Genomic DNA, 26,783 nt, shown 5'->3' with positions numbered 1-26,783 from the left:
TGACAGTAACTTTTTATGAACGCGCTGCAGGTGCCGTATAAGGGAGGATGTTCCTAGGTGGTTAACATCCCTACCCCTACTTATTTCACCTTTACATATGGTACATATGGCAAGACAGTTGTTGTCTGGATTTGGATAGGAATATTGCCAGACCAAAGAGGTGGAATGTTTGGTCTTCTGCCAGGCATGACCGTGATGGGCTTTTTCATCCCACAGACAACAACTGTCTCCCCCGGAGCCTGATTTAAACAAACCATCAGAATCCTCCTTGCCAACTTCCTCCTCAGCGCCAGCTACACCAGTATCCTCATCCTGTTGTACTTCAACAGTGACATCTTCAATTTGCATATCAGCAAGTGGACTGTGGGTGCTCCTTTCAGCACTTGCAGGGGGTGTGCAAATGGTGGAAAGAGCCACCTCTTACTGTCCAGTGCTGGGAAGGTCAGGCATCGCAACCACCACCACACTTGGACTCTCCTTGGGGATTTGTGATATCTTCTTAGAATGCACAGTTCTTCGCTGTGCTTTTGCCAGCTTAACTCGTTTGATTTTTTTAGTGGGAGGAGGGCTTCCATCATCATGTGAAGCTGTACCACTAGTCATGAACATAGGGAAAGACCTTAGCCATTCCTTGCCACTCCATGCCATAAATGGCATATTGGCAAGTTTACGTTTCTCTTCAGATGATTTAAATGTTTTTTTTCAAGGTCATTTTCCTGAACTTTGTCATTTGGCATTGTATGTGTCCTCTACTATGACATTGGGCATCGACCTTGGCAGACGACGTTGATGGCATGTTATCGTCTATGTCATGACTAGTGGCAGCAGCTTCAGCACTAGGAGGAAGTGGTTCTTGATCTTTCCCTATTTTATTTTTATCGGAGAAAGTTTGGTCCTCCATTTATATTATATTGATATATACGTGCGGCTAATGCGCACAAAAACACAGAAAATAATTTTTTATTTTTGTTGGAGACTAGTGCACTTTGTGGGTTACACGACCCTTTAAGAAATGAGCCAGCCGGCCCTTTACTTATGGGACACAGGCGCACGCTTGGTGCTGCTCCTTTGTTGATGCACGTGCAGCTACTGCGCACACAATTCACAAACACAAAAATATATATTTTTTTACTTTGTTTGGAGTGCCCTTTGTGGGTTACAGCACCCTTTAACGGACAAGCCAGCCGGCCTTTTATTTATGGGACACAGGCGCACGCTTGGCGCTGCTCCTTTGTTGATGCACGTGCAGCCACAGTGCACACAATTCACAAACACAGAAATTTTTTTTAATTTTGTTTGGAGTGCCCTTTGGGGGTTACAGCACCCTTTAGCGGTCAATCCAGCTGGCCCTTTATTTATGGGACACAGGCGCACGCTTGGCACTACTTTGTTGATGCACGTGTGGCTACTGAGCACACAATTCACAAACACAAAAAAATATATTTTTTTATTTTGTTTGAAGTGCCCTTTGGGGGTTACAGCACCCTTTAATGGACAAGCCAGCCGGACTTTACTTATGGGAAACAGGCGCACGCTTGGCGCTGCTCCTTTGTTGATGCACGTGCAGCCACAGTGCACACAATTCACAAACACAGAAAAAGTATATATTTTTTTTGCACTTTGGGGGAGCACCCCTGATGGACAGAGCACCCCCTGGACAACACTACAGCACCCCTTTAGGACTGGGACACTGCACGGGACTTTGGAGTGGACAGCCCCTATGGACAACTGACTGCACAACACAGTCCAGCCAGCCCCTATGAACTTTGAAGGAGTGGACACAGCCCCTATGGACAACAGCAGCACAGCGCAGTACAGCACAACACTACACTACACTGCACTGCACTACACTACACTACACAGCCCAGCCAGCCCTAACTCCCACCCTCCCTCTTCACTGTCCACAGCCGAGTGAGAAAATGGCGCCGACGCAGGTACCTTATATAGGATCCAAAACCCGCGAGACCCGGAAGGCGGGATGATGACGTTTTGCCTCGATTTCAGATCCGAGTCAGGCGGGAAAAGTCAAGCCTGACTCGGATCGGCCTCGGATCGGGGGGGCTGGGGGGGGTTCAGATTTCAGAAATCCGAACCCACTCACCCCTAATTTATAGTCATTCTGCTTGCTATAATTTAAAATAAATATTTTTCAACATTTCAAACAGTCTGTGAGTTTAAGTTTTAATATGCATTATAAAAATATTTTGCAAGATCCAAAATTTATTAAGAGGGGCACTACAGCTGCTGTGGAACTACACATCCAAGCATGGGCTTCAACAGTATTGCTATTAAGGCATGTAATTGCTGTGGAATGGCATGCTGAGATTTTTAGTTCCACAGCAGCATGAGGGGAGCACAATAAAAAGAAAAAAAGAAACAACTATTCCTGATTTTCCAATTTATACTTGAATTACACAATTTGTAATGTATTTTTATAAAAGGAACATGCTGGAGCATACACACGGTCAGATTTGTCAGACTTGTCAGATTTGTCAGATGAACGATTGAACGATTAAACGATTTGAACGATTTGAACGATTTGACCAAAGTTTTGAACGATTTGAACGATTGAACGATTGAACGATTTTTGACTGCATTAAAATGAATGGAATCGTCCAAGTCTGACTGCAAACACATCAGATGTCGGAAATCATTATCTGACCATCGGGAACGCGCATCGTTGATCGTCCATCGTTCAGGCATGTCAGATATGAACGATTTTCCTTCAGATATGAACGACTGAACGATTTTTAAATCGTTATCGTTCATATCTGAAGGAAAAATCTGACCGTGTGTATGCGGGCACTAAAATGTATTTCTTATTTGTAAACACATCACATTTAAAAACAATTCAGAGTACACAAAGTGAAATATAATTGGATTGGGAAAACATACACACCTTATACAGCTTTGTGCAATTATTCAATGCAATGGGTAGCACCTGCACTTGCGCACATCATCTTCAGGAAGTGTATGCATGCATCGGTACATCGGGTACCATCGGAAACGAATGCAGTGCTAGAGGTTGACTATACCCTACCTCAAGCACTGTAAGCACTTCAGTGTGAAATACAGCCAGGTGCTGTGTACTATGATGCTGCCTCTAAATTATGCATACCTCTGAAACAGCGTTGCGATGCTCAGACATGCCTGCGTTCGCACCTCCACTGCCCCGTTTTAAAAGGCCAGCCCCTGTCAACACCCACAAACGGCTTTTCCTGTCACTCACTCTGATGGGCAATCTATGCGCAACAAGTGAACGCTTACTGATCGTTTGTACTGCTTCGTGCACACACACTGTGGTATGTATGCGGGATGCAATTGGGAAACCGGTTGACTTGATATTGACAGCTGGCTTCCCGATTGCTTTATCCCGGCATGGGTTATATGACAGGCATCTATATCTAGATGCCTGTCATTTTCCCGATGCCGGGAGACAGGCGCCTGGCATCCCGATCAAAAGGATGCCGGGTGCTGCGATCGGACAGCCGCTGGGGGGGAGGGTTAGGTTTAGGGCTCCCGGGGGGGACTTAGGGTTAGGCAACCCCCAGGAGGTTTAAGGTTAGGCTAGGGGGAGGGAGGGTTAAGCACCCTCAGGGGGGACGTAGGGTTAGGCCCCCCTGGGGGACTTAGGTTTAGGCAGCAGGGAAAGGGGGGGTTAGGGTTAGGCACCCCTAAGGAGGGTTAGGATTAGGAGGGTTAGGTTAGGTTAGTATATACTTACCTCAGGACGATCGGGATTTCCAGCACTGTCGGGCTGCTGCAGCCGGGATCTGTCCATCTGTCGGGCTGTCGCTGCCGGAATCGACCCGCCGGCTATGCGGTCGGCGGTATTTTATACCAATTCCATTTACGCATGCGCAGAATGCCTAAAATCATCCAGCTATGAGCGAACGCTTCTTAGCATCCGGGTTTGAATCAGGTCCTCAGTTCTACTCAGAACCCCAAGTGATCTGAGCCGGCTCTCTGTTTGACTCAGAACTCCAAAGTTCGTGTTTGTTCGTTTTTCAGTAAAATTGAACCACTCCTCTCTTATACTGTATATAGATAAATAGATAGATAATCCAGAGCTTTAACGTACTACTGGATAAAAACCAGGGTAAGGGGCCTCTTAAATTAGATTACTTTTAAAATCTGTCATGGTTGTTGGTGCATTAAATATATTCCTATTAATATTTCAGCAAGATTTAGCTTTTGCATGTTACAGGATATAAAATTTGCTTTGCTTCAACAAGTGGTGTCCATTTCAAGTTGCTGTTGTGAAGAAAAACAAGTTAGATTACTGTCTCCGACACAGTATAACCTTTATCTACCCTCTGATAAAAATTGCTGAAAAGTAGTGAAAACATTCGATTGACAAACCATCCATTTTAGTGAGCCCTGGGAAAAAGAAAATGTACTTATACATACACAAAAATAATAAGTGCAGGGCAAGTTCTTCTTCCTATACATCCACAAATATATTTTAGCAAAGAAACAAGAAGCAGAGTACCTTGTGGATTACCTTCAATGTGCTTCTGAATTTCTAATGCTATATCTAATGCATTAAAAGGTAGAACGGCATCAGTAGCAATTCGCAGAACCATTTCTGAGGTCAGCTGGAAAACAAGAGCAAAACAAAGTGCTTAATTATCATATTAATTTGTGATATATTTAGAATGTAAAACATTTGTTAAAACCATAAGTTTACTACAGTTTATCATGTTCCTGGACAACCTGAAATGTAATGAAATCATATTAAACTTAAATGAAGTAATACATTTAGAGTGCAAATTAATGCTACCAGTGTAGAGTAAATTGCAATTTAATTGTAAATGGCTAGCACAGTTTGTACGAACCTCCAAAGCTAATAATAACTTCACTTAATTGTGTAAAATCGCAGTCATGACTGCGCACTTGTTGATTGCCAACACTAAATCTGCAAATAAAGCGCCCAAGTGAATTATATTTAAATAAGTAATAATAGAGTGCAGCCAATAGATGCAAAATTACTGCGTACAAAGTAGACAAATGTAAGTAAATGTATCAATAGCAGCCCCATGGATGTTGCTCCTCCTCAGCTCAGCGGATGTCATTCAAAATTCAATCAAATTTCATTGGTTAAATGGACATGAACATGTTAATGGTTCAATCACCAATTGACTGTACTTCAAAATCAACCACTTATCTCCCATTAGCTGCACTTAGGGCCTGATTAAGCATTGCGCACAAGTGCACTGTTGATCGCAGATTCCCGATTAACGGGAATTTGCGCCTGCCCAGGACCCATTCTGAGAGTGTGCAGAATAGATCCTGCGTAGTCAGACGCAGACCCTTCTATGCCTCTGCCTGATTGACAGGCAGAGACATTTAAGGGGCCAGGTTGGCCGGCATTCCTGGAAATGGGAGCGACTGATGCAGTGTCCTGGACTCGCAAGCCGACCAGCCTGAGTAAGCTGAGGCTTACTCAGCTGGCTGGCGGCCCAATGCCATCCATCATCGTGACCATCGACCACTGATGGTCATGATGGTGATCCCAGCCTGCGATCTCCGTCATACACCTCCTGCTGCATTTGTATAATAGCAAGGACGTAATTGCAAAGCTGCCTGTGTGCAGCTTTTTTGCAATTGTGAACCTGGCTGAATCACCACCTTAGTCACTTATGCAAACATACTTCACCATTTGGATGCCTATGTTCTTGTTAATATGAATTGTATTCAATTTACATAAGTAATCAAATTGATAAGCAAGCACACTAATTTACAATAGAAAATCAGACATGTTTCACTGCTTCAAACTTGTTTTTAATAAATGTAATAAATAAATAATTTAATTTATCTTTGGGATTGATGGTTATAAATGGTGAATTATTAATCACAGCTTATTCAGTCATATGTAATGATCAGAAACAGGAAATTAACTATAATGACAATGTTACATGTTAGCATATTGGAGTTTTTACATATATGTATGCATATGTTTGAAGATACCTTTCCATAATGGATCAATTTACATAATAATCAGCACATTTAGCTGTGTATATGGGCGACCTGCCAACTTTCTCGTACACCGACCAACCTGTACACTGGCCACAGGAACTCCCGACACTGACATTACAACTGGCTGATGCCCGCCCAGTTGTAATGTCTAGGCAGGCATATTGTGCAGTCGATTGGTAGGTGTGGATGCTTAAAAAAATCAGCCGCTCAGTCTGTGGGTCCATCGATGTAGTGTGTATCCAGCTTAAGAGGTGTGTACACTTGATACATAGGGTACAAAACCAGCAATTGTAGCTGTTAATAGGGACATATGTTCATGGATACACTAACTGTATTAGTTTCTAGCTTGAGGTAGTTGATAATTACAGGTAAAGCATGAGTTACTGAGTCTAGGCTGTTGATGATTACAGGTACATCACTAGTTACTGGGTCTGGCAGCTGATGATTACAGGTACAGCACTAGTTCCTAGGTCTGGACAGTTGATGATTACAGGTACAGCACTATTTTCCGGTCTGTGCAATTAGTGTTTACAGATACTGTGTTAGTCCACAGGCCAGAAAGTGGATAATAATAGGTGCAGAACTGGTTCTTGTATTTGGACAGTTGGTGATTATAGGCACTCCTCTTCACCAACTATCGGCTGTAGAATTTAACAGAACATGATAGATTCTTGCATAAAATTAATGTATAGGTTAAATATTCAGAAACACAAGAAAAAGAGCTCTTAGAAGAGACCACTTAAAATAACTGCACCTTACAAGTAAATAGCTGTATGTAGATATGTGAACTTATCATTATGTGCGTAATTAATAAAAATAAGTGTTGGGTGTACTCCCCTACCATTTCTTTCAATCTTGTTTGTTTATTTGTGCCTTGCCTGTTATGCTGGCTTTGGTCTGTCCTCCTGCACCAGAGATAGTTGCAGTGTGGATGACTGCTAGTCAGGACCACAATGTCACCTCATTATTCTTTAGTTGGAATTGAGACAACATATATGCTCACTACCATATTATTGATGGCAAGCAGATTTTATTATGTGTTTTAATAAAGCATTTTTTAAGCACTATGCAAAGATGGCCTGTCTCAGTCCCTTTATTCCAGGACTCTGAACACTGGATGACAAATTCCTTCATATTGGATCACCGGAATTGGTATGATATACTGGTAGATGGGATGCCCCGGTGGTGCCTAACCCTATCCCCCCTTTCCGCACCCTAAAACTAACCCTCTCCGGGCAGTGCCTATCCCTAACCTCTCCCCGGTGGTGCCTAACCCCCCTCCCCACAGCCTAACCCTAACACTCCCCAGTCGGTGCCTAACCATAACCCCCCCCGGGTGGTCCCTAAACCGAACCCCCCCATCCCCAGCCTAACCATAAACCTAACCTACATACTTACTTTTGGGATGCTGACGTCGGTATCTTGATCCCTTCAATATGCCTGCATCGGCATTCTGGCAGGCGTTGGGATTCCGGCATCAGTACCCTGACGTTCAACATCCCATCCACCGGCATCTTGACCTGATCCCGGTTCACCTTTAGCAAAACCAATACTGGTGCTTCATAGCAACTACAGATGTGCTTTTATTTCTTCTTATTTAAGCATGCAGCTTTACAATTTTCACACAAGTCTTATGTTCTTAATACAGTAGTACACACTAAGGGCCTGATTCAGAGCTGAACGCTCTGACCAGAGCGCTCGCTCTGAATCAGGGCTGTCCCAGCTAAATTAGGAGCAGCCTCCTGGCCACTCGCATAGCTGTGGGTGACCACCCACAGCTTATGCGAGCGGCCAAAAAGATGGTAGCAATGGTCAAAGACCATCATGACCATCGGGCTTGCGATGAGACCCTGCGGTAGGGTCTCGCTTCCACAAGCCCAGGAGTGATTTTGGCTCTATCGGAGCCAAAATCACTCCCACTGACATCATTACTGAGGTCAGTGGGGCCGGCTTCAGACGGTAGGCGTTCCCATGGGAACGCCTCCATCTGGCAGTCACGCCCCCGGCACGCCCACCAAAGGGGGCGTGCTGTCAATCAACATCGACAGCACGCCCCCTTTGGTGCAAGACCCAGAGCGACGGAGAGCCCGTCACTATCTGGGTCTCGCGCATGCGCACGACGGAGCTCCCTCCGTCGTGCACTTGCGCAGTGGGGCAACATCGACCCATTTGCGATCATCCTTTGCTCGCAAACGGGTCTGAATGACCCCCTAAGTGCTCTCTTAACATGTCTGCTTATTGATTTGTAAAGGATATGGCATATACAGTAAATATTGATAAAAAAAAATGTATACTGTACATAGTGCAGACATGTATACCAATATTGGATAATGGTTGGGGATGATGTTGCAAATCTCATTGGTAGGTTTGATTTTAAATGGGGCTTGCACTCAATTTAGCTTTTTGCCCCAATGCTTCTAGGTACATTCCACCCAGTTATATACAGTAGTAAAGTGGGCAGGGAAGGAGTGGGTGAATTGGGAGGGCTGACCTAAAATGGCAATTTTTTTACTGCCCCATTTTAATATACTTGCTAACAGAATAAAAACTGTTGTGGGTAGTATGCTCTAACTTCCAATATTCTAAAGTCACTTTCAGGTCAGAAAAATATTAAATTATATGAATTTCCCATTCTATGGCATAACCAGAATGATATGATTATTTACACAGAAAGGTGGTACCTGTGTTACAGTTCATAATATACTGTAGTATCAAATATGTGTGTATATATATATATATATATATATATATATCAGATTTTGCTATATTTCAAAGACAAGTACTTTAAGTGTTTGGAAATATTATTATAACATTCTTCTTTTTAACCTAATATTTTTGCATAATTAAGATGAGAGCTGAAAGTTCCTAAATGCCAATTAAATGCACAATAAGAAAGACACTTACATTTAGATGCTGAAAGATAATTAAAATCGTAATAAAATTTTATTTTAATGGAGTAAGCAAAACAGTTTTGCAGACAGGTTAACACCTTTTCTTTTGCATATGAAGCTGTCATTTTTGCTAAAAGGAGCAGAAACACTAAATAAATAAATAGCATATAAATGATAGTATTAGTATGTGTGATTAGCATTTTAAATATGTATATAGAAAGTGATTATTTATGACAAGCAAACACATTGCGGTGTAGCAAGTCTGCTGTGCAATCTTGCACCTCGTTGTATGGGGAACACAGAAAAAAATTGCAACACATTGTACTACTTAATTCTTCCTTCCATTTATTTTATCTATTCTACAAGTAGCATTCCACACTGGACCAAGGATCAATACTGTTTGCAATTACTGTAGTGATTAAACAACAATGCTAACATATTGTCCTGATTTAGACAAATAGATTAATGCGTCGGCGGTGCTCCCTAGAATCCGTTTAAAAGCAGATGCACAAAAGAAGATGGACTAATTTTGAGCTTAGAGGGAGATTTATATATTATTCTGAGTGATTTACATACATACAGTTTCCTCGCCAGTATACCACAGATTTAATTGCTTGTGTTCTTTCTAAATCTGACATCATTGTGATCTGAATTTCTGTATCACCACTCATACCAGAACATTTACAGTTGATACTTAAAAGTATATGCGGTATGCCTATATTCCATGTGCGACTGCGAGTGCATCTGCAGGCGGGATGCTACGTTACAGTGTCATTGGCTGTGACTGTGGCATGGCATTTCATATGCGGGTGCAGCCGCAATCGTGGAGTGCAGGTAAGCTGCAAACCATTTCATTTTCTCAGCAGAAGCTGCTTTCCGCCTCCAGGATTTTGCCCGTGCTGCTCCCCACCTCTGGAACTCTCTCCCTCTCCCCATCAGACTCTCCACCTGTTTAGAATCCTTCAAACAGGCTCTCAAGACCCACTAATTCATCAAAGCCTTCCACCTCTCATCCCAACTTGCTGCTACATGCTCCTTCCTCCCTGTGTACCCCATCTGTGTCACACCTGTTTGTCTGCCCCTCCCCTTTTAGAATGTAAGCTCTTATGAGTAGGGTCTTCTATCCTTTTGTGCTTCTCTTTACTTCCATCTTCTCCTTCTGTGTCATGCCTGTTTGTCTGCCCCCACCATTTTAGAATGTAAGCTCTTGTGAGTAGGGCCTTCTACCCTTCTGTGCTTCTCTTTACTTTCATCTACTCTTTACTCCCCACTAGGGCACCTAACACTTGGTTGCTTACGCACTAATGAAGCAATGTATATAAACCATGTCCCTGTCCTTCATTGTACTGTAATGTAAGTCACTGGCTTCTTGTTCACTTATTTATTCAAGTACTTTGTAAGGCGCTGTGGAACACTTGTGGTGCCATATAAATAAATTATATATATGGAACACCAATTATATTTCTATTGAAGAGTTTTCTTTCAAATACTTAGACATATTGGTGCCACAATCCATAGTTGGCCCTAATCACTTTAAGAGGTGGGACTTAATCATCTCCAATATACTTTAATTGATAATCATATTGTTGTATGTCTGGGAGTCCTAGTTTGTCAATTTGAAGTATCAACTATATTTTACAATTTAATATTAAAAGTTAATATTTATTAAAAAAAATATTTAAGAGTGCTCCACTATATAGTCGTATATCTTCCCTTGTAGATACTTAATCTATAACTCAAGAAAAATAATTAAAACATGTGTTTGCCCAGTCCTCCTAGTTATATTCAAACAATAAACAATTAAATATTTGTAATCTAAATTCCAGCTGACAACCCTTCACAGAGCAATTTATATTAATACTGTTTATCTAGAGAATATTTAGAGTTGAGTTGCTGTTGTGAGGAAACCGTACACCATTTAGATGGAGAAATGGGTTAGGGTATTTATTAACAATGCGCAGTACTATCGTTACTCAACTGAGATATATATGGAAAGAACTAAATCAGAGTTCATAGAAGAGGCATATGGAACCTTCAAGATTTGAAGACTGTTTGTGTGGAAGAATGGGTCAAAATCACACCTTAGCAATGCATGCTACTAGTTTCTCCATACAGGAGATGTCTTCAAGCTGTCATTACCAACAAAGGCTTTTGTACGAAAGTATTAAAAAAATTTCAATAAGTGTGTTAATACTTTTTCCCTGTGTCATTTCACATTATTACACATAACTCAATTTATGGACATCTATGGTTTGATTTATTTGCATTTGTGGATTGCATGGGTTGTTGCTGATATTTGGTGAACTTTTCATTACAATAGCCCCATTACAAATACATTTACTCTGAAAAATGTTGATGTGTCCAATACTTATTTTACCCGCTGTAAAATATTTGACTGACACTTTAAGACTCAGACAGCAGATCTGGTCAGCATGTCCTTATGCTTGGTGGTGCCATCACACCATCGGAATATCAAGATTGCGCTGCCAGTTTTCTTTGTGGGCTGCAGGCGTATAGCTGCCCCTATTCACAGCAGCCCCAGCAGCTTCGCTCGGCCTGCAGCAATATTCGGGTTGACACCATATCCAGCGCAAGTGATCCTAGTGGTGTTTCATTGCAGGCAGATAAAGTAAAAATGTAGCTGCATACTAACTAGTAGTAGAGATGTGTACAGACCCCCGAGTTTTGGTTTTGTCAAAACCACCCTCAAATATTATGGTATTGGTTTTAGCAAAACTGCCATTTTTGTTTTGGTTTTGGATTTCTTTAAATTACTAAAAACTGCTAAAATCATGTACTTTATACCTGTTTACATGCAATAAAAAACAAGATTCAGTTTATAAACCCAAATTCTGAATTTACAAAACCAGGACTCTATTTAATTTGGAACTCCAAAAGTGATCCAAGTCGGGATTCGATTCGACTCGTAATCACAAAGTTTGGGTTTGTTTGGATTTCAAGCACACCATACATCTCCCACTAGCGGCTCCCGCAGTGTGCCACTACTGATATTCATGATAACCTGGTACTGCTGGACATATTAGTTTAACAAGCAGGCTGCTACAGTGTTTCCAATCTGACTATACTATCACACTGAAAAGAACTACAGTCTATTCAGTCTAAGGGCAAAATTTACTAAGCGGCGGGTTCTAAACCCCGGCGGTTTGGTGGCGGTTTGACGGCGGGTTCTATTCTGTTGTAAACCCCGGGGGGTTGGTGGCGGTTTTGCAGTGGTTTCTAAATGACAGCCCTGGTCTATTCTATTCTAAAATGTGTTTTGATGGCAGTTTTGCAGCGGTTTTGGCCTTAGTAAATCTGCAGATAGCAAAACCGCTGCCAAACTGCAGTCAGAACACAATTTAGAATAGAATTAACAAACCGCTGGGGTTTAGAACCCGTCTCTTAGTAAAATTTGCCCAGAGTCCTTTGGCCATGTGGATAGAAGCAATATCCTTTTTCTCCTGTGTGATAATACTTGGAATCTATTAATATTGCTTTTGTTCTGTATTTTAAAAAGACGTATTCTCAGTCCATGTGTGGTTCTAACTCATATATGGAAACAAAGTAAGCAGATTAATATTCAGCACTTTACAGCTAAATTTAGCTAATCGACCAAGTTAGTGCTGTGCAGTTTTAGTCTGAATTAGATATTTGTAATGTGATCATATTTGGTAGTTTATGTGCTGATACAGTATGTCTGCTTTATATTTTGTTTGTTAATTGTAGCAAATAATACATTTTCTGAATAATTTCACCTGATTATTATCTGCACTCCTATTGGTGGTCGTTATAATCACCACTATTTCTGTTTTTAGGTTGTTCTAGGAGCTGCAGAAATGTGAAACAGTTGTCATTATTAGTTACTGATAAAGATGCATTATTGTCATTATTAGCTATTAATACAATTGTTTGCGCCCAGTTATCTTTTGTTAACTCCTAATTATAATGCTGGTGACTAGATTTTTTAAACTAGATTCCAACTGACAACCCACCACAGAGCAATATACAGTATATTTGAACTGTTTATTTGGAGAATGTTTAGAGTTGAGGTGTGTTTTTAAGATTAAAAACAATTGATGCAAATTTTCAACATCTCATCAAAAACTTGAAAATAAATGAACTACATAGCATCAAACAAAACAACAGTTATCATAAGCTCCTTACATTGGCATGAAATTGACAGACCATTACAGTTTCCTTTATAAAACAAATGGTAACCTTTAACTTAAGTAACCATCAATAAATGGTACCGGAGTGACTTTTCCTGGATGAGTAGAAGACAATAAGTCAGAATGACTTGGTTTCCAAAATACTTTTTTATATTAGAACAGGAAAAAGTTTTAAAAAAATAATAATAATCAAATCTACAAGGTCATATTTTCAGATTCATAGACCATGACTGACTAAATACATGCTAGACTCCAGCAGTGAATTCTGCTTTTGTTTCTTCTATACTGAATGCATTATTGTATTGTGGTGCAATTGGAGAAGCTATAAGCTATGCAACAGATAGGCATGCTGCAATGACCAACCCTTGAAAGCCTGTTTACACATGGAAAATACTAGAAAAACATTAATGTGAGAGCAGAATTTTTGCAAATGATTTCTTCAAAAAATCTAAAGTACCCCAGAAACTACCAGATAATAAAATTTTAAAAATTTCAGATATTCATTATAGATATTTATGACATACACAAAACAAATCTCTTTGGCCACTATTTTGTCTATTTGCTACTAAAGATCAGTGAGAAGTATATTCTTATGAGAAAGCATACATCTGTTGTTTCACACATACTGTAGGGTTGTTAACCAACATTACTTACAAAATTACAGAGACAAATGACATTTGACCAAAAGTCCCAAGCCTTGTCTTAAAACTACCCGGAGCAATGCAAATTTTTTAAGTATGTGTTGTGCAGTCATATGGAGGCTAGTGATTAGCTTTTTCAATCCCATGTATACTCTGTATTCAATTGAGGTTGCATGATAGCGGTAGGTGTAGCATATATTTTATGAAATTCCTCTACACATGAGAATTGATATAGTTCTTATATTTTAATGTATTCCTAAAGAAAATATTAATTTTAACTGGTTGCATCCAATATAGATTCTAAACTTCAGTGCACTATTACTGGAATACTTTTCCTAAAATGTTTTTTGGTTGTTGTACTACTGCTAAATAAAGAACTCCCAAAAATTTTGACATTTCACTTTTACTACTTCTATATAGAACCCTATCTTTCTATTCACAGATGAGACCCATCGTACTGTGCAAATCTTTGTCCACCCTGTAGTCAGGGATGGACTGGAGCTCCAGATCAGCCCTGGCATGAATCTCGGTGACAGTGTGCACTCACTCAAAGGGTGTGTGGTCTCACAGCATGGGGGCATGGCCTCGCCACCCCCCATCTCTCAGTATCCCAGCTGAGAAGTGCTTGAGGAGGCAGAGCTGCTTGGCCAGGTTTCAGTCCAGCCTGGCTTATCAAACCTTCAGCCCTTCTGGCATTTTGCCAGGTGCCAGATGGCCAGTCCAGCCCTTTCTGCAGTACGGCGTGTGCCATCTTATTGTGATAATTAGTACACATCTGTATAAACATATGCAGTGGCTTAAATATTAATAAATTCAAGTAACAAACAAATATATCTTCAGATTACAGATTCAGAGACTTGACATGCTTTGGAACAAAATATGTAACACTATTTTATAAAACACACAAAGTTAAAAAGTTTAAGAAGTAGGAATGAATAGTGATCTTTCCATTTATATTTTTCATTTGGAAGCACAAACCAACCACTCCTTATCCTACAATGATAGCAAGAAGTGTTAGGTTTGTATTTAATTTAGTAAGAAATGGAAGTTTGCAATTAAATATTTATTAATAAAATAACTTAGTAGGTATTTTCTACAATTACATTTATTCATTTTAGTATTTAGTTTCAGTTTTTTACAAAACACAATTATGCAAGTTGTTATACCAGTTGTAAAATGCTTTAATACTGTAGATTTTCCAATCAACTCTGTATTTCTCATTATTTAACATACATTACAAAGTAAACAGAGGTAAATCTGCAAAGTTCAATTCAGAGTCAGTGGAATTGTTATTGTACATAAAAGTACATGGAAGACCCCCAGATTGCTTGTATGGTTGGTCCCCACCAGTAGTCACATCAATTGATGTCTGAGAGCATTTGTACAGTTTGTCAATACATTATCAGTGACAGCATACAACTCCCACAGTGTAATATTTCTGTGTTTATTGGTATAAGAACAATAAAAGCACAGAATGTGCTGAGTAGCTCACAGTTTCACAGCATTCAAGCCTTTTAATCGGAATTAGTAATGTGATACAATGGAGCAATATTTGTAAACAACATAAAATAAATATTCAACAGATACAATTCATACATTTATGTACACAAAGGAAATAACAAAACACAATTACTTCAATAAATCTTGAACCACTGAAACTACTACTGTATGTCATTATCTTTAAATAAAACAATTGGGCAATCTGGGCAATTCAATTGTCTGCAGTGCACATCACAGATCACAAAGAGCACCTGGGAGTAGACTTTGTATGGGCCCAAGTGCTGGCTTCAGGATGGGGTGCTGCTACACTTTTGTTTTTGTATACATAAGTATGGTGGTACACAAGCTATGGGTATAATCACATTATTACATTAGTGAATAATAAGCAAACCCACAACTGTTTGAGGGGTTCTCCCTTGCGGGAATCCCAGACCACCACCATGCTCGGGACCTTGTACTAATTAGCCGGTGTGTAATGCTGCTCTGGAGATCGGTCACCAGCTCCGGTCTCCGCTGTATACACACCTGCATATTGGTCAGCTGATCAGCGGTCAGATCTCCTGATATTTAAGCATATTTAAAAAATATTTGACTTGACCAGACAACCAGGATAAGCTGAACACATCGGTTGAAGGAACACACTTGTCCAATGTCAGACCAACTAGTTGGTCGGGTTCAGATTGACTGCAGATTGGAAAAAGTGTGTACCCAGCTTTAGAACATACCATTATTATTATAAATATATTTATGATTAGTGTCATCAGCTGCTAGGGCGTTTATGAATTGTGAACAATTTCCCTGGCTGATAGAGCCAAAGAGACTTAAAATGTCCTTTTGTGTGCAGGGTTTGGAGCAGAAACTAATATTACTTCTTTGGTACACAAAATGTTAAGCAAGTGTTACAGATTTTCCTATGAGTAGGCACCACCATGATTTTTAATTCTCTCCTCAAATGACTTAAAAAATCAGCATTGGTCAACTAATACACTGCATTTACCTAGTCCAGTATTCTCTGCTAGCCTGAGAAATACATGTATCCAGCGAAGCTTAAACAATGAGGGAAACTATCCAGGTACAGATTCTACATATTTATTGTCCATATCATATTAAAATAACAGTTTGCCTCAATTAATAGGATAATTGTGGTATACATTACTGCATGTATGCTGTGAGTTAATCCAAAGCAATCAATCAAGAGAAAAGATTGCAGCAATGATTTAAGCACAGTGACTAATAATGCCATAGAAACATACATCAAATCAGTGTAATGCAGTTAGACAGAAGAGTTGACTGATTTCTTATTTATGGGCTTATTTTTTGATATTCTTTCCCTGGAGTGTAACACTGAATAAACACACAAAATGAAGAAGCACTTCTCTTTCTCAAACACATGACACGGAATGACTGATGAATACTTAAATATATAAATATTTAAGATTTGTGAAAAATGTAATTATCAATCAAATCAGAAATACATTATGTACACTTCCACCCTGTTGTCCATGAGGTGCACCCATTTCTCCAGTACAACCACCAACATTGCAGATAACACCTCAAACCCCATAGAGGTGCACAGGAAAGTCTGCAACATTGTGTTACCATAATTAGCAGTGATGTGGGCAGTCACACATGGCAATCACACGTCGCCTCTATATGAATATGGGTAAAACAGTTAAACTGTCTCCCACTTAATTAAAATATTATTAAAGTATGGGGCATTGTACATGCCTATTTAACTGGCTATCACCTTAATAGAATATTAAAGCAAAAATTTAAATAATTATTACATTTTGAATACCGATGTACAAAACAAAAACAAAATCCAAAACTTTAAGATGCACAGTTGAAGATACATCTGATTTATATGAATAAAATATACATTTCCCTTCTGTGCCATGCATACATTCATTTGCACCTTTGGTTGCACTTACACTTATGACTCCTTATGAATTGAGAGACAGAATGGGGGAGGCAAATGAGGGGCTTCTATTCACAATACGTAATTGATATTTACATTTGGTCTACAACAGAATACAGATTCACAGTTTTAAATGGAAAATAACAGATGTTTTATTTAATTGCATTTCACTTCATTTAATTTAATTTGTGTTTATATTTAATCATGTCTTATGTGCTTAGCATGGTTTTCACATTGATTAATAACACTACGGAAGCTCTATTCTTATTTTTTACACTTCATTGAATTATTATATTGTATACAGATATTGAAATGCAATTTTTTTAAAGTAACTTCTTTCACTATCAAGTCACTCTCATGGCATAAACCTGGTACAGGTGGTAGTACTCTAGAGATTATGCATGTATGCAGGGGCACAGAGAGGGTGGGTACTAATTACAGGTGGGGGCCCGAATCCGTCACTGCCCCTCCTCCCTCTTACCTAACAGCAGCCCAGCACATGCTGCTGTGTGCTGGACTGCAGTGGAAGACTGCTCGCTGCTGCTGAGCAGCAGCAGTCTCCTCTGCTCGTGGGGGGAGCGATCAAACTGATTGCGCCCCCTTGGATTTGCACTTTGTGGCGCTGCAAAAGTTTTATATTTTAAGGGGAAGTGGTCCCGCCTCCCACAATTAGGCCATGCCTCCCGGGCCTGAGTCGGCTCTCTATGGCCCTGCACGCATGAACATCTGCATGTAAACATGCCTCTTATATGTGCATTTTTTGCTGTTAACATGAGTGGTGTCTAACTGTACATGAATTCCTATGTTTTTATTATACATTGTACAGAACTTTGTGTGATAATGGTTATTGGTGTTTATCTCACTGTCCGTATTTTCAATTACTAGTTCCCTAGAGCTATCTCTCACTTCAGGACTGGTGTAAGCATTTAGAATAATACCCTACTGCTGTTGATTTTACATTATAGCTATACTAGAGCAATCTGTAGTATCAATAGGAAGCTGACAAGGAATCCAAAACATGTACACAGAATGGCACAAAAAATCATTAGCAAATGTCCCCTTTTCAATAAAATTAGTCCATTGTTGTGTTTAACTCGCAAAACAGGAACAAGTAAATATAGATCTTGGGGGATGGACAGAAGATAAGGTTTTTTTTTTCTTTTAAATTGCTAAGTCTATTCATAGAGATTTCAAAATATGAAGAATTGAATTTCATATAGCTTTACATGGTTTTGTCCACATTTTTCAATAATTTAAGTTGCTATTCAGGTACAGTGTTACCGGGTGCAAGTACCTCCAAAATCTGTGTCCCTCTGTGAAGTGACTAAGTACTGCAAAATGTAAAATACAGCAATACTGCAATAGCAGTTTCTTATGTGGCGGTATCTGTCTGATGTCAGACGTTCCTGATTTACAGTATGTATACATGATCCGAGTGCTACTGTCATGTGTATTGTATAGCTACTGCAGTTATTATATATATATAAATATATATATATATATATATTGTGAAATCATAAAGCCATTTTTGTTCAGAACACAAATCCATTTTGTTTTAAAGCTTGCAGAAATTCCATGTATGCACAGAAATCATATGTGCAGTGAAGGAAGGGATAATTCAAATTCTAGTAAGTTTTAAGTTACAGCCAGCACATCACTTTTTGCTGCAGTAAATGAAAAACAGATGTGTTACTTGGAGCTTAAAAATATGTGCCTTGTTTGTTAATAAAGCAGAGAATGATTTTCACTACACAAATCACTGGTGTGGTGTGCTTCTCTCTGAATCAATTGATCGTATAAGCTGCAGTAGAGAGATACTGAGACCATGCATGTGTCCTGTATTTCTATCCAGCCATTCCCAGCACCTTGAGGGTTACCAAGAACTCAGGGCCTGATTCAGACCTGGACGATAAGTCGCAAACACATGCTATGGCCGATAAACGCACGTTTGCACATGCGTCAATATGCGCATGTGCGAGTCACTCACTGTGCTCGGGAATAGTGCACTCGTAGTACACAAACTGGATGCTAATTTGACTGACAGCGCCATTTGTGGGTGGAAACAGGGGAAGGTGCTTGTGAACGGGGGAGTGGATGTGCGAATGCAGGCATGTCTGGGCGTCTAAACGGCATTTTATGGGAGTGCATAATTAGTAAAGATGCGTAATTGTACACATCACTTGGTTGTATTTCAGCCTGCAGTGATCGCAGTGCTTGTGGCGGGGTAGGGTCTACCTCAAAAGCTGCGTTCAGCTCCGATGGCTCTCGATGGTACCGATTAATTATACACTTCCTGGAGATGACATGTGCTGTGAAAGAAAGGTGGGCGTCTTTATACTGGTGTGCATTTGCTCTGCCGTCGCTCTCTAAGACATAGAGGGCGTCCTTCCACCAGACAGTGCGATTGCGGGATTTGTATACCTGGCCACTTTTGGCTGCGTGAGAACACAGCTTAGTGTCTGGTTCTGAATCGACCCCTCAGTCCACTGCCTTAGGGCATGGACCATCTTCCTCAAAAAAAAAAAATAATATATATATATATATATATATATATATATATATATATATTACTGATGAATCAATAAAGTCACTAAATAGCCTTTCAAACAATAACACATTTTTCAGCTAGAAGGCCATTCTGATATGGCAACAAATTTTATTTTATTACTTCGGAAGGTTGAGATTACCGCATATGTATGAATAGCAAGCTGGCTCCTAATCTGTTTAAAAACAGTGAACATACATTTTAGGTAAAAAGAGTGACAATCGGAAGAGATTTCTCTATGGTAAGGCTCTTAATGAATAACAGAAAGCTGGGGAAAAAAAACTTACAGTATTTCGCTCTCACTTCATTTGGAAAAGTTTTTTCTCAGCTCTATGAATAGACCCCTAAATTGCTGACATCTTATGGTTGCTTGCAATTTGCAGATGATTACATATACCCAAAGTGTCCTATAGACCAAACTGGGACTAGACCAGGCTGTCATTTGTACTACAGTAGCAATACATGATTTACCATGAAAGATTGCTATAATTACTGACAAATTGAATAAGTTGGATATATAATTTTTCTGAAATGAGTGGGAAAAAGTTTGGGTTCAAAATGTACTCTAAGAGTTTACACATTATAATGGGCCTATAGGCAGGGCCTTAACTAGGGTGGTGTGACCTGTGCTCTGGCACAGGGAACCACGGGGCAGGGGACACTGTCAATATTTCTGTTTATTATGCTCACTTGTAGCTTCTTCTTCTTTTATCCCCAGCATTCCTGGCCACCCCTATTTCTTCCCTAGCTCTTCCACATGAGGCCATGGCCCTTTTTCAGATGCACTATCTCCTGTCCCTATTTAAAAAGTGTGTTGGGGGGGCGTCAATGCTCTCTCTGGCACAGGGCTCCAAAAAGTCTTGTTACGGCTCTGCCTATAGTTATAGTTACTCGTTACCTACATTGAAAGGAATAGCTGTTTCTGTATTATGTAATGATGCGCTAAGCTAAGTTGGACCTACATATACATTTAAAAACCTGCAGAGGACAAGTTTGAATTTATGTTTTTTAAAACTTTAACATTTTATTATTTAAACTTCCTACTGCTAAGTGAATAAAAGGTTTGTAAATTATGGATGATATGAGATAGACAGAATGAAGAACATAGTGACTTGTGCTATCAATAGCAATGTCCCTAAATCTTTGTTGAAGTACAAGCAAACAAATTAACCCTCCATTTTTCTCTTACATTGTCCATAAAACCTAATATTTTTTTTCCTTCCATGCTTCAAAAATTCAATGCTAACATTGCTAAGTGTACAATGAAAGGTCAAGTGGTGCCTAGGGAAACTGGAATTATTGCATTTTGATACCATATGTTGAATAATAACTTTCAAATTTTTCCTTTTACACAAATTATAAAAGGCACTCACAAACTCTTTACAAGATTGTTTTTTAAAATCATTAAATGTAATAGATAGCTTTTTTTTCAGTGACAATATTCCCATACCTGGTTTTACATTATATAAAATATAATATTAATTGGTCAGAATTTTTAAAATGCTCAATACCACCTTTATTAATTTCTACAAAATAATGTTCATTTTTTTTATTGTACCAGCCTTACTATAATCTAAGTATTGCCCTGTCTTTTAATCATGGTGTATAAAAAGACGGTATAGTGTTATACTGCACTGATTTAGTGTCTACTGAATATTTTTTTACAACAGTTTGCCAGGTCCTGGAGCATGGTACATAAGGTTCTGGCAGACATCCTCTGTAATGCCCTTCTTGATGATATACACACATATGCATTCAGCAACATCAGTAAAATGTCAGCACACCAATGATTGGGTACTTGCATCATACAGTGATTGGAGGAGAATATGAGCAACAAGTGGTCTGGTGTATGATTGCAAAACTAGTGTATTGATCATAAAAAGCAATCCTAATTCAAACCTATTAGTGCTGCAAGCAAGAATAGAACAGGCTGGCAGTCCAAAGGGTCTATTCAACATGTTAATTACTGCAAGCTGGATGGTCCCCAATAATTGAGTATCCAACTTGCTGCAAGTAGCAGCAGTGGAAACAATATCAAAAGAGCAATTCAACATTACTCTGGTGCAGAGACAGTTGATCCAAAAATCAGCTTTCGCTGCAAAGCCTATCACTGCTACTTTTGAAGCGATGAAACTTAGCACTGCAGAGTCTGACTCAGTAGTGCTAGTGTGCATGCATGAACTGAAACAATTTATGCGCACAAAAACCCTGTGTCCGGTGGAAGGAGCTGAACAGTGAAGGAATAATTTTATTAAATCCCTCTTCGCAGCCCGGGACCCAGGGCTGGCGCTACCACTAGGCAAACTGAGACAGCTGCCTAAGAGCACCGACCATTGCAGGGAAGTAGTGTGGACCGTACATAAGTACAGTCCACACTACACTACTAGGAACAAACACAGCCACCGGCAGCTGTGTGTTTGTTTTAGCAGTCGATGAGAGTCAGAAAGACTCTCATCGGCTGCTGTGCCCACTACCGGAGCCAGGCTGGAGCTCACTCCCGCAGTGAGCGATGGGAGAGACGTCATGATGTCTCTCCCATCATGCAGAATGGGCCGGCCCGAGGAACAAAGGAGCGGGGATTAAGGTAAGTGGAGGTTTTTGTTTTTTCTTCTGTGTGTGTGTCTGTCTGGGATTACTGCTGGGGGGGTATCACTACTGGGGGCACTGCTGGGAGGAGTTTACTACTGGGGGCATTGCTGGGGGAGGCTACAACATCAAGGCATGATTACTACTGGGTTAAGGTTCACTAGTATCACCGATCCTTTCTCATTAAATGTTCTAGACATTGCGTTAACAATAGGTGATGGCCTTAAGATTCACACACAGACCTATATAAAAGAGGTCAATCAAAATAGATACCTTAACTATGGAAGTAGACATCTACATAGATGGAAAGAAAATATCCCAAAAGGTCAGCTCCTTAGGCTAAAAAGGAACTGCTCAGAGGGTAAGACCTATGAGAAACAGGCTTCGGCCCTTTTCGTCTCTCTTCTGGAACAGGGATATCCCCAACAAGTGTTAGATGATGCATATAATGGAGTAGCTAATTTAGATTGTAAGCAATTGATGCAAGGTAAAAAGAGAGATAAAGAAAATGAGGATAGATCTTGTGTTTTTGTGACACAGTTTAATTCATATACACATGAAATAAAAAAAGTACTTAAAAAGAACTTACCCATTCTTAAATTAAACAATTATATTGGTCCACTTATTGTACCTCACAAATCAATAGTCTTTAGAAAATCAGCCAATTTAAAATTAAACCTAGCACCTAGTCACTTTAAAAGGGACAAAAAATACACAGAAATATGTAACTACTGGCTCCCCCCCAAACCACTGGGTTTCCACAGATGTGGTAGAGATGTGTGTATCACATGTAAATATGCAGAGAAGAAAATAGTAGAATTTAAGTCTACCAACTCAGGGGAAACATTTCAAATTAGAGACTTTATGAACAGTAGATCGACGTTTTTGATCTATGTGATCGATGCGGCCTGCAGTATGTGGGCCGCACCACAAGAACTCTGCATGTTCGTTTTATGGAACATAAAAGGAACATAAAAAATCAATTAAAAACACACACTCTATCTAGACATGTAGGATATTACCAAGGGGGGGGGGGGTATGCAGGGGATTACAGTGAAAGCTATAGATTTTATAAAACATACCAGAAGAGGAGGGGACAGATTTAATGTGTTGTGTAAACGTGAAGCTTATTGGATCTTTCTATTACAAACTCTATACCCTCACGGACTAAATGACACAGTTGAACTAAATAATATTCAATAAATGTTCTAGTGATGTAGTAGAGCATAGTTAGATCAACTTTAGAACTAGTATCTCCAACAGCTTTCTCTCTTAGTGAAGTAGAAGAGGTTATCTGTCCCCACTGGCTGTAAGAAAACCTATATAGGTCAGGCTGATTAAGTAATGTACGTTTTGTGGCTCTATAACTGCTGTCTGATTATTGCACATCTAACAGCAGTCTGTATTTTAGGCTGCACTAATGAGCTATATGATTACGGTGAGAACAATGTTCCTCCTCATGTTTCTGATATGTGTATCTTGATATAGGCATCTTCTTTTCCTTATCTTATTATATTTGTTTTGTAATTTTTTTTGTGTTTTTATAATTTATATTCATTTTTCATATAGTGTTGACAGTGTTATTGTCATTACTATATATGTTGAAATAGAACAGACATCCATTATGGCTGCTCGGTTAGGTGGCGCACTATAAACTGTGGTTGAAGACTGCAGAGGATCCAGATAAAGCAGACTAGACAGGCGGGTATTTTCTGTAGTAATTTAAGCTATATGCATTAGTCATAGGGAACCAATGATTCAAATTAATTTTATTAGGGGAAGGGGGGAAAATAGTAAGGAATATAAAGTTAATTATGTGATAATGCCTAAGAGATTTTTCACAGATTTTTTAAAGTGTGTTAATACATGCTATTGACCCATTTATATATATATACAAAGTGGGTTGAGGATTGTAATCACCAGAGGGATATATATTGATATCAGGTTGTGAACTGGTCCTCAAACAGAAATATATAAAGGCTGGATATGATGAACTAAGTATGTTGATAATCATCATTACAAATATCCAGTATATCCGTGATCTAAACCACCTCTTATCATATGCCCCAAAAGATGCATTTTAAAAGTGTCAGACTGTTGCAATTACATACTGTATGCAAATGATTAATGGCTATCTGTTCCGAATATATCTCTGCTAAAAATGTCAGACATAAAAAAGTATGAAATCTATGTCAGAGAAACATGGCTCGTAATGCAGCAGTAGTCTGCACACCTGACATCTGAGTAATGTCTCTAATTAACTATCAGCTGAGCAAATAAGAGCCATGCTTATATAAACGGAACTGCACTAGTACCTTAGAATTCTGTCTCCTGAAGAAGCAGCCAATATTCCTAAGGCGGAGAAACGCGTAGAGAGAAGGATGGGACGTGAGACCGCAAGCCGGGCAAGTGGGTCACTGACCACCTTACACGGAGGATGAACAATAATGCTGCACGCTGCTCACCGATGGGCGATTGCACCGGAGCCGATCCCTCTCCTCCGTGGATTGCTATGGGGCCGCTGCATGTGAAAGCTAAGTGAGGATCACGGCGTGATATATGGTCACAACTGGATTGTGAGTGACAAACCCTCTAAAGCATGCATGCTTAAATGTGCACAATTTTAAATTTTTTAAATTTTTACTCTCTGATACATTAAACAGAGTTATCTGCGGCTGTGCGGTCCACATGTATTAGGAGTGGCTCTAAAATTTAGAAACAGCCATAAGCTCCAAGTTGAACAATCAATAAGCCCAGCTTTAAGGGCTCAACTTATACTATATATTTCTATTCTTTTCAGAATATTACTGGACATCAACAGTCCCCCTTTAAATTCATACTGTGCCACACAGGCTGGAATACGTTTACTATGGTGTACTAATTAACACTCTCCTATAGTCTCAGATGTGTGAGAGACATTGATATACAATTTATGTATACATGGAACATCTAAGAGCTATGTATTAACGTCATCATTTTTAATGTTATTTGTGATTGTGCATATGCAAGCCACTGTATATTGTCTTTATTGCCACACATTCCACATGATATTTTGCAGGTCCGCTCTTCTGGTTAGTGCAGACTCTATGTATTTATAATAAGTATTGTCTTTATATTTTTTTATTGATTAATATAATTGTTTTATTTATATATTTTATTGTTTTTTATCTCCTGTTTCATTTCATTAAATTTTGTTTGTGTGTTTATTTTAAATTTTATATTGTGGTCTTCTTACATCATTATTAAATATTAATATTTTTAGTGCCTGTCAGTTTGTACTTTTGATTTTTTTACTACTGGGGGCATTGCTGAGGGGAGGCTACTACTGGGGGCCTGACTACTACTTGGGGCATTGCTGGGGGGAGGCTACTACTGGGGGCATGATTACTACTGGGGGCATTGCTGGGGAGAGGCTACTACTGGAGGCACTGCTGGGGGGGACTACTACTGTGAACACTGCATCGGGGGGACCACTACTGCTATGGGGGGGTTAGTACTGGGGCACTATATAAGGGGCACTGCACAGGGGGGACTAGTACTGGGGGCACTATGTAAGGGGCACTGCACAGGTGGGGACTACTACTGGGGGCATTATATAAGGGTGTCATGATCCAGTGCAAGAATTCCTCTGTGGAGGACGGTGAGCTGAGGGGTTCGGGTGACTAGGGGAGTGACTAGACTAGGTCTCCTAGTTGCGGCCAAACCCAGGTTTGGCTAGACCTGCCCAGAGGCGTGGAGTCTAACTCACTTGGTGGTTTTCTCCAGTGACCCCTCCAATTGGGATTTGGTTTTCAGCTGTACCAAGTGAGCAGGTCGCGGCCCTCTGGACAGGTACCTGGGAATGGCAGAAGACCGGAAACTATAATGAATGCAATATGACTGGAGGTGAATGGAATGAATGAACTCTGGAAATGGAACTGAATGCTATATAAGGCAATGACTGGGAACAGTTAAGTATGCAGAAAAACACAGACATATACTGGGGATTGCAAAGGCAAGAGCAGAGTGGACACAGGGAATATATGGAAATGCTGGAAATGATTGGAGCTGATTACTGGAGACAAGACACTGAGCAAAGACCACAGACATATACTGGAGATTGCACAGACAAGAGCAGAGTGGACTCAGGGAATATATGGGAATGCTGGAAATGATTGGCAGAGACAAGACACAAAGAGAAGTCAGGCATACACTAGGATAGTGCTAAATGCAAGTGCAGATTTGCACTGACAAGACACAGAGCAGATTGACACAGATATGTGCTGGGAGGTCCAACTGTGGGCTAATTAATACCAGCAGGTAATCTGACACCTCAGTGACACAAGGAAGCTGCAATACTAGCAGCACATATACAAAGACACACAGACATAGAAAACAAAACAGTCTGGATACTGGGAGAGAACTACCTCAGACTAAGTATAGCTTGGAAGCTAATACTGGAAACTGTGAACTGGCTGAAGTAACTCTCTGAAAGATTAGCACAGAATAACGCTGGTATCACTGGAACAGAGAAGAAGAAGTTGAACAGCAACTTCCTGGAGTTCTGGAGATGGA

General features: G+C 39.8%; 1 protein-coding gene across 3 annotated transcripts in view; it reads right to left on the bottom strand.

Moving 5' to 3' along the window:
• Positions 1–26,783, bottom strand: part of NAALADL2 (N-acetylated alpha-linked acidic dipeptidase like 2) — an 860,785-nt gene that overhangs the window by 60,004 nt on the left and 773,998 nt on the right. For 2 of the 3 annotated variants that reach the window (XM_088452339.1, XM_088452338.1), the window contains one exon: positions 4,493–4,598. In XM_088452339.1, the coding sequence (XP_088308465.1) occupies positions 4,493–4,598 (106 nt within the window). The remainder of the gene's footprint in view (positions 1–4,492; positions 4,599–26,783) is intronic. The other variant, XM_088452340.1, reaches the window with a different exon arrangement.

This window comes from Taudactylus pleione, unplaced genomic scaffold, assembly GCF_031769625.1.
Source record: "Taudactylus pleione unplaced genomic scaffold, aTauple2 ptg000037l, whole genome shotgun sequence".
In the NCBI taxonomy this organism is placed as follows: Eukaryota; Metazoa; Chordata; class Amphibia; order Anura; family Myobatrachidae; genus Taudactylus; species Taudactylus pleione.
The sequence above is the reverse complement of the archived record's forward strand: the minus strand, read 5'-3'. Positions and strand labels throughout refer to the sequence as shown.